At 35.4% G+C, this 10354-nt stretch overlaps 1 protein-coding gene across 1 annotated transcript in view; it reads right to left on the minus strand.

Annotated features, from left to right (window-relative positions):
• Window positions 1-10354, minus strand: part of DPYD (dihydropyrimidine dehydrogenase) — an 849957-nt gene that overhangs the window by 159409 nt on the left and 680194 nt on the right. The window contains exon 19 of the mRNA XM_025405641.1: window positions 3514-3656. Within this exon, the coding sequence (XP_025261426.1) occupies window positions 3514-3656 (143 nt within the window). The remainder of the gene's footprint in view (window positions 1-3513; window positions 3657-10354) is intronic.

The following is a 10354-nucleotide window of genomic DNA, read 5'->3' on the forward strand; positions in this document are numbered from 1 at the left end:
GTTAGATTTGGGTGGGGACACAGAGCCAAGCCATATCCACCACTTTTATCCACTAATCCTTAGTTGATGTCAATTAAAAAATACAGATTTAAAAATTTCACTCTCAAGTAGGTTGTGGAAATACTGTATGTAGCAGCAGTTACTAGCAGCACGTGGTAGACAGCCAATAATCTTTACTTCCATGCATGACTTGCTCATGGTCACACCTGAGCATGAGCAAGAGTCTCTTCTGAAACCCACTCATAACTCAATTGTATCCTTCAGCCCAAGCATTTCTACATGTTCATGAAAATAAATTCAGGTGATATTCAAGCCTGGATACTCTTATCTTCCAGATTCTTTTTGAAGACACTGCTCCATATTCTTCCTTCCTTCTTGATATCTTAAGGTGCCTTCTTTTATCATTTCCTTTCTTCTGAAAAAGCTTCCTTTAGCCATTCTTTCAGTTAAGGATTCCTGGCAATACATTCTGTTAGTTTTTCTTCAGCTGGGAATGTCTTGATTTCTCGTTCATTTCTGAAGGATACAGGATTTTGAGTTGACAGTTCTTGTTTTAGCATTTGAAAAATGTCCCGCTTCCTTCCAGACTCCATGGCTTGTGATGAGAAATCCACTGTCATTAGAATTGTTTGTCACCAATAAGTAAGGTGTCATCTTTTTCTTGCTGCTGTCGAGGTTTTATCTTTTTCCTCAGTTTTCAGAAATTTGACTATGATGGATTTTGGCATGGATTTCTCTGAAGCTGCCCTCTTTGGAAGTTTACCTTAACTTCTTGAATCTGCAGATTTATGTCTTTTGCAAAAATTGGAATATTTTCAGCCATTTTTTTTTTCCTTTCCTACTTTTTTCACCTCTCCTCTGGGACTCTAAAGACATAAATGTTACATCTTTTGTTATAGTCCCACAGTTCCCTGAGGGCTGTTTTCATTCTTTTCTTCAGTCTTTTTTTTCTCTGTTTTTCATATTGGTCAATTTCTATTGCTCTGTCTTCTAGTTCCCTGATTCCTGATTCTTTCTTTCTTTTTTTTGAGACGGAGTCTCGCTCTGTCGCCCAGGCTGGAGTGCAGTGGCCGGATCTCAGCTCACTGCAAGCTCCGCTTCCCGGGTTCACGCCATTCTCCGGCCTCAGCCTCCCGAGTAGCTGGGACTATAGGTGCCCATCACCACGCCCGGCTAATTTTTTTTTTTTGTATTTTTTTTTTAGTAGAGACGGGGTTTCACCATGTTAGCCAGGATGGTCTCCATCTCCTGACCTCGTGATCCACCCGCCTCGGCCTCCCAAAGTGCTGGGATTACAGGTGTGAGCCACCGCGCCCTGCCCCTTGATTCTTTCTTATGTTCTCTCATTTTACCATTGAACACATCAATTGAGTTTTGTATTTAAGTGACTGCAGTTTTAAGTCCAAAATTTCCATCTTTATATCTTCTACTACTTTGATGAGACTTTCTGTTGTTTCATTTGTTTCAGTCACACTTGTAGTTGCTTAATGCAATTTTATAATGGAGGCTTTAAGATTTCTGCCAGATAATTATAGTATCTCTGTTATGTTTATGTGGGCATCTATCAATTCTTTTTTAAGATCCAGCTTGACGTTTTCCTGGGTCTTGGTATGATGAGTAATTTTTAATTGAAATATTGACAATTTTGGTATAATATTAAGAGACTCTTGATCTTACTTAAACTTTCTGCTTCTGCTAGCCTTCCTTGGTGTCAGTCTGGCAGGGGAAGTGGAGAACGCCACCTCCTTAATACCAGACAGAAGCCCAGGTATCTTACTTGGCTTTCTTGGACACCCGAGGGGCATGGCTTCTGGTTACTGCTGGAAAGAGGTGAGAATTCTGGCTCTCCAGTAAGCCTGCACTGATACACCCCTGGCTGAGAGGTGCAGGCACGCCTTGTTGCTGCTCCCTAGTTGGCCTTCACTGACACCGTAAGAAGGAGGAAAGGAGAGTGGCCTTATTACCACATGGTGATGATGAAGGTCCCCAGTCTCTACTAGACCTCCTCTACTACTACTGCAGAAGGGAGGAGGAGGGACACCTCATTACTCTCAGGTGAGGGTAGAAGTCCAGGCTTCTGACATGGGATGGGGGTGACGGCTCATTTTTTCCCCAGTGGGGATGTGAGACTGCTTGGCAAGGGTGGACATCTAAGATCCCTACTTGTCCTTTGCTTGCATGGATGGGTGTAGGGATGGAATATTTATCTGTGGTGTTGGGTGAAGTAGAGGATTTATGTCTAAAAGTTTTCTCTCTTGCTAGGCTGCCCCTTTCCTGGCTCTTTGGTTAGAGAAAGCAGGCTTTTTGTCTGTGCCTCTTGTTGTTTCTGGGTTGTTGGGCTTCTTTGGCTCTAAATGTGAGATATGTGATGAAAAAAATCCCAGGTAATCCACCACTGTGTTGTTTCTTGGGTCTTGAGATCCCTAGCCAATCTGCCTTCTCTCCACCTTTCAGTCTTCTTATATGAGTTTTATATATAAGGGTCTTTAGTTGTATAGTGTGAGAAGCATAGAGAAAAGTAAATCTATTCCATCTTCTTGGAAGCAAAAGTCTGCCTCCGTTAGCTTTCTAATACATAGTATTTCCACCTTAGATTGTAGGTATTTCATAGGACAATGTTAATTCTGATTGTCAAATTAGCAACATGAACTCTTTACACTCAACCCTTTTGCCAGAGAATATGTGATGCTAAACTTTCTGCTTTCCAATTACCATCAATGCTAAGTAGTGAGAAGTCATTATTAATGGAGTATTACCAGAGAGTTCACAGTCTAGTCATATAAAAAGTTTTGTCCGTAGGTCAATTCAGACTACAAAACCTGAATGAGAAATTCTTATGCTAAAATGTGCTGATAGTACTAAGCCCATGTTGAGCAACATTATTTTTAAAAAGAATATGAATAATTTTTAAAGTCTAATTTTCATTATTTTAGGGGTGTTATTAAGAGTACAATTCACTACATCTCACAGCATCCCTTTAAGAGGACAAGGGAAGAAATTCCCTCAGCTTTGTACTATAAGAAGCTGAACAACCAATTTATTTTATATTTTAAAAGTTATAAAGCCAATAATTTCCTTCTTTGGCAATGGTTCCTGGATCCTTCAGGAACCTTAGGATCAAATTTGGTAATGACATAGATTTTCATACCCTTGATTTCATTTTGTTTTTCAATTGAGATTTTACTTTTACCCAGATTTCCTCATGTGTTGTTTTTCCAGTAGGACAGTATGCATTTGGGTACCTGATCTCATTTATTTCAGAAACACATGGGTGAATAAATACATTAGAAAAACACAGTGGGTTCATAAGCCCTCAAAGGACAGGAAACAAACCTCAGATCTCTCCTTAACTCATCAGAGAAACTTAATACATGCTGCCATTTTGATCCCAAATGTCCTCCTTTTCAAGAGGCCCAAAAAAGAATCTTTTTTTTTTTTTTTTTTTGTCACATAACTTACATTGTATTTGTGAGATGGAGACTTTTAAAAGGGACAGACAAACACAGTGATTACCTGGAGGACTGAAGCACCACTATGGAGAAACTGAAGACCACTTTCAGCAGAGTCAATTCCACCAGTAGCCAAAATGGGAAATCCAGGCAGAGCACGAGCAATGGAGGTCACAGCTCTCAAAGCAATAGGTCTGATTGCTGTCCCTACACAAAGTCAGAATAATCAATGGTTAGCACACTGACCACTTGAGTATACTGTCTTATATTACTTCTATTACTATCATGTGATGACGGTGTCATACCGGACAAATTTCAAATTACTTTATCTCTGTTTAAGATGTGTACATATGTGGTATATAAATGCTATGTTTTAAGGCATGTTAATTTGTCAATGGATTTTTTTTTTTAATTTTAAGGACTTTGATACTAATATTGAATTTAGATATGTTATACAAGTAGGTGTAGCAAACACAGAATTCTCTATGCACGCATATTATATGCATATTACATTTTGATATACAGTAATGTGTAAAAGACTGCATAGAACATTTGAGCATCGGTGGCTCACGCCTGTAATCCCAGCACTCTGGGAGGCCAAGGTGGGTGGATCACCTGAGGTCAGGAGTTTGAGACCAGCCTGGCCAACATGGCGAAATCCCATCGCTACTAAAAATACAAAAACAAAAATTAGCCAGGCGTGGTGGCAGGCGCCTGTAATCCCAGCTAGTTGGGAGACTGAGGCAGGAGAACTGCTTGAATCCAGGAGGCAGAGGTTGCAGTGAGCCGAGATCACACCACTGCACTCCAGCCTGGGTGACAGAGTGAGATTCTGTCTCAAAAACAAACAAACAAAAAACAACAAGGAACAGCAGATTTTGAAAAGAAAAACAATCACATATAGTGCATCAATAGACATACAGCTATGTTATGTTTCTGCAGAGTACTAAGCAGCTGTTGTGAACATAGACTCTGTTAAAAAAGGCAAGGTGCCGATGAACTTACAGATTCCATGTTGCTTTTTATATGTACTTCCCACAATTTGAAAAAAAAATTGGGAGTCTAATTCAATTTTTCACATATTAGAAAGTTTTAATCAAGTTAAAGAGAATTTACTAGAATCCAGTAGAGTGTTTGCATTTAGTATTTAAATATTTAATTAGCCAGACATTACCAGTATATTATTCCCTAATAGTAATAAAAATTGTATAGATGGAAAGAATACTTTGGGGCTATTTTTTAAATGAATATATTGTACTAAAGCTACTTTGAATTATCAAATGTTAAACATCCCAGAGTACATTGATGCTTTCATAATAAATGAATATAATTTGATATTCCTGGTGTTCCCTTATAAGTCAGGGGTCCTTTAAGCATTTTCTGAACTAAAGACAGTTCAATTTATGCAAGAATATGACATTGCCTTAAACCAGGGCTCCACAAACACCATAACCAAACAACTGGTTCAGCCTCATGTGGTGAGTTCTTTGTCATCACCTCCGCCACCACTAGTCACCAGCAATATCAATATGTATTTACTGGAGTGCTTACTCTGAGGTAGCACACACAGCTTTCCTTTAAAAACTGACCAGAACTTAAAATTAAATTAAATTAAATTTAAAAAATAAAATAAAATAATTAAATAAGAAAAGAAACAAAAAGTTAAAAAAACAAGCTTTCAATCTGAAAGGGCTAGATACCATATAATTCCAACGATATGACATTCTGGAAAAGAAAAACTGTGGAGACAGTGAAAATATCAGTGGTTGTAAGGAGTGAACGGGAGGGATAAATAAGCAGAGCAAAGAGGATTTTTAGGACAGTGAAAATCTGTATATACTATAATGGTAGATGCATGTTGTTATACATTTACACACACAAAAAACCCACTTAGAGAATGTATCTGTTACACTCGTAGGATGCACAACACCAAATGTGAAACCTATTGTAAAGTTTGGACTTTGGGTGGTTAGGCTGTATGTGTCAATGCAAGTTCATCGATTATAACAAATGTATCACTCTAGTGGGGAATGTTGATAATGAAGGAGGTCATGCATGTGTTGAAGCGGTGTATATACTGAATATCTGTGTACCTTATTCTCAATTTTGCTGTGAACCTAAACTGCTCTAAAAAATAAAGTCTAAAAAAGAGCCTGGGAGTGGTGGCTCACACCTGTAATCCTAGCACTCTGGGAGACCGAGGCAGATGGATCACCTGAGATCAGGAGTTTGAGACCAGCCTGGCCAAGATGGTGAAGCCCCATCTCTACTAAAAAATACAAAAATTATCTGGACGTGGTGGCACGCACCTGTAATCCTAGCTACCTGGGAGGCTGAGGCAGGAGAATCGCTGGAACCCGGGAGGCAAAGGCTGCAGTGAGCTGAGATCGCGCCACTGCACTCCAGCCTGGGCAACAAGAGCAAGATTCCATCTCAAAAAAATAAAAATAAAATAAAATGAAAGAAAAGAAAAGAAAATATAGGTGGCTTTCTTTTTATCCTGTTCATATCTGTTTCAGATAAAATCGAACCTTTTCACGACTAATGCTTTTGTACTCAACACAAAAATGTTTGTGGAAATGTCTACTTGTGGCTCCCACACCTAAAACATCTTCCTCTACATATTACTATAGTATTTCTTAGTTAGGAATATTGAGTACTGACACTTCAAAATTCATAACAGACATTTTGAATACAAAGTGTTAAGTTGCGCAAATTAGAAAATGGACATTAAGATTCTAATTCTATATTATCTATCAGTGATTCCTCACAGTTTTTATGTTTTAACCATAAAGAGGCTAATAGTGGACAGAATTTATAGTGAGAATACAAAAACACACATATGTATATACACATCTTTAGTTATACAAAAAAATCTACATAACAATAAAAGTTAAAGGAAGGCATTTTTAAAGAAATCTATAACAAACTTTTTGATAGACACACAGCTGTCTCCGCACAATATAACTGACACAGTCAATACATATTAACCCAATGGCTTCTTTACATACACACTACTTTGAAGTAATAAAGAAATATTGTTTTTTTTTCTCCCTTATTTAGTTGACCCAAGAGAGTAAATTTGAGCTAAGTAGATAAATAATTTATTTCTATCTCCACTGTTAGAAGACTATCATTAACAGTAAGGGGTAAAATTTCAAAGTGGTATACAGGGATTTGGCCACATATTCCAAATGATATTAATGGACATAAAATGGCAACACAGCTTTGAAAAATCAACCAGTGACACTTAAAGGGCAACATTACTACACATGTGTTAAACAAATCAGCAAATTCTTATTGGCATTTGAAGATGTTCAATTAGGTCAATAAGACATTTTCTAATTTATGTTTTTATTCCTTTCTAAGAATTTTTATAATGTACCTAATGAACAGAAAAACAATTCAAAAATAAAAGTATTTTTTTAAAATTTAAGAGTAACTGTGTTCTCTGAGGAAATGAGATCCAAAAAATGAAGAAATGATCTCTCTGTTGCTGGACTATAGTAAAGTCAGTTTTTATTTCCATTATAAACCCAATTTGATTTTTTTATAGCTCAACTGATTTAATATGAAATATAATCTACCTGTTCTCAGCATTTTTATGGGGAATAGGTTTTAAGAATGACTTCACCCACTAAGAATGGTTTCTAGAAGGAAACTAGATCTTTCTAAATTGTTATACAGAATTCATTTTTAGTTTTAAAATGACAAATGAAATAATAATAGGTTCAAGATAAAAATAAAACTTTTGGTTTAAAAAAAATACATATATCAATGCCATACAAAATTGTACATATGCCAATTAAAATCATAAAGACTTTCTGAATTACATTTATTGAGATAAAGGTCTTTTAAAATTCTGTCACTGCTACAGCGATTAATGATTTTAAACCAAAGACTAGGGAGGAAGAAGCCAGTGTGAGAAGTTCAAGGACTGTGTATACGGGCTCTATCCTTAAGGAAACAACAAGGTTTAAATCAAGAAATTGAAATCCTATACACTTAAATGAACTAATAGGTAACACGCAATTTAAATTAAGCCCTCATCTACATGGGGTGGCCAGTTGAAGCTAATGGGGAATTCAGTTACATCAAGTCATTCTGCTTCAACTGTGTGGAATCCTCCAATAAAAATCAAGCCACTGAGTTCCTACGTTTTGAAACAAGCTGCAGGTTCGAACAAACAAACAAAAAATAAACTGGACTTATGAGTTGCAACATTGCTACCAGGAACTTTGATTTGCATTATGTGGCTCTCCTGGTGGACTAGACTGAACTGTAACTTTTGGTCTCTAATCAATCTAGGCCCTCCATGTAGTCACAATTTAAAATACAAATCAGTGTGTTGAATTCATAGATCGTCTTAGATAAACTATACAGAACATTTTTGGATTGATTCATGTTTTAGAAAAACATTTTAGTAATCCAGAGATTTTGAATTGTTAATCAATCTGATTTTGGTGAAAAGTATTTTTCTTAAGAAAATGAACTCTCGTTTGTCAGATATCATTTTAAATACAATTTCAGAAACCCTATCATTGGCTATAGTATTACATATTGATATGTGTGTATTAATGTATTATGACAATCAGGTTCCTTACTCAATCTTCATTTATCCATTCATCTGTCTATCCACAAAATATTTTTTAAGCACCTATGGCTTTTTTTTCCTGGTTCATCAGTTTGTGTCCTAACTATATATGTACGCCTGACTCACAAAACACCAGGTCTTACTGTTGTAGTAGGTTATTTCAAGGTAATAATTTGAATCCAGTTACTCATTCTCTACCAGTATTCCATTAGAAACAATTCACATTTGTTAGAGCATTATACATTTTATAAATACTATTAATATGAATTCTATCAAGAAGGCAATTTGAGGATGAACTAGCTACCAACATCAGACAGACAACTGGGTCAACTGCTGAGGTTCAAATCTTAAGTTCCATTTATAAGCTGTGTGACTTTGTGAAACATTTTAAATCTTACTGAATCTCAATTTTGTCATCTATAAAATAATAAAAAATATAATAACATCTTCATAGAACTGTTTTGAAGAATAAATTACATAATATATAAAAGGCCATTTATTATTATTATAAAATTATTAAAAGGCCATTTTTATTATTTTACATAATAAAAATTGTTGAAGTGTTTGCTGTTATAATTTGTACTACCCTCAAGGACAATTGCTTTCAGAGGCAGCATTTATGTAGTTTACTTTGACATTACCTTCTGTGTTCTTGTGTGTTTAGTGATGCAATTAAAACCAATTTTTAAATTGGAGACAAAAGCATGATGCCTATGATGACAGAACTTTATCCTCTGAAACCTTAAGAGGACCACACACATCCCCTCCTTTTTCTCTTTTCCTAACAGCTGCCATTTAGCAGTGTCATAATGTTGAAGAAGATTACTTTGACTCCAAAGGAAAAAAGTCTCAAAGTCTGACATCAATATATTTAAGAATTTTTTTTTGAGAAGCAAAATGTACATGGATTTTAATGACAATATCTGAACTCAAGTTTATTGGTGAAAAGGAGGCAGAGATGTACTTCGCATGACTAAATCCTTGAAGAAGAAAGGATTTTTTTAATGAGCAAGAGAGTGTGGGACATATGCTAAATAACTGGAATTTTGAATAATTGAGTTTAATTCTGTTTGTTTTTTTTCCCCTAATCATTTGACTCCTAGGACAGCGACTGTTACACAATTAATTGTTAGAACTAAGTCCACAATAAACTCCCTGATAATAGTTCTGGCTGGCAATAAAACAGAAATTGGGTTATAATACTCATTCGTGCTCACTGTGTATGCAAAAAGAAAATGTAGTTTTAATTTGCTTACATTAATTAAAATATAATGAATTAAGTGGATAACAAATTCATTAGAAATTGAACCTTGACTGTCTAATTGTTAATAGTTTTAGCATCATCCAAAAGAAAAAAAATTAGTAAATCAAGAATTTCAAGGATTTAGGAGGTGAGAGATTGATTTTTATAAACTACGTATAAATGAAGCACCAACAAATTTATGCTTTACTAAAACAAGTGTAAAATGTTAATGAAGTTAATATACTAATAAATACATGAGACACAGCTATTTAAAAATAATATCTTTACACATGGATTAGAGTCCTCTGAGAATATTTGCATAATTCAACCAGAAACTGAAGTACTAAAAAGATCTAGGGTTATACGTAGAGATACATAATTTAAAGAGAAGGAAGGGAAAAAATAAAGTTGATTATTTGAGTTTATTTTAGTGTTTTTAGAAAAGCTAAAAATTTTCTTCTGAAAATGTTTTAATTTTAGTTGAATTTTTCATATTTTCTCCAAGTCTTCATATCTTCATAGCTATGTTTATCTGCTTCATAATGCATTCAATATGTTCCTAGTGGATTCATATTAAATAACTCAGTACCTAGCAAGTGCCAGGCATTTATTTTTAGCAAGAGAATTAATAATATTCACCAAAGAGAGCCATTCTCCGTTCTGAAAGTGTCAGCCACTGTTAGTGGAATGAGTAGGATCACTCATTCATAGAGTGATTTCCACATGCAGACACTGAGGCAGGGGTTTCATGTACACTGTGTACTTTAATTATAACTCTGAAGCTAGGCGCTGTCCTCTCTATTTTGTACATAAAGAAGGAGAAGCTCAAATTGAATAAATGACTTGCCTAGTGTCACATAGTTTAAAAAGGATGTACTATGATTAAAAATAAAGTCTCTGTGACATGAAAGTTCCCATTTTCAGTTATTATTGAGAAGTAACTATGCAGCAATTACAAAAAGGACCAACTTTGGATTGTTTTTGCCTAAGAAAACTAGTATCAGTAGGGCCTGATGCTATGAGAACACAGAATAAGTCCAACCAATTAGGTATAAATCTCAGACCATT

The sequence above is a fragment of the Theropithecus gelada genome, chromosome 1 (assembly GCF_003255815.1).
Source record: "Theropithecus gelada isolate Dixy chromosome 1, Tgel_1.0, whole genome shotgun sequence".
Classification (NCBI taxonomy): Eukaryota; Metazoa; Chordata; class Mammalia; order Primates; family Cercopithecidae; genus Theropithecus; species Theropithecus gelada.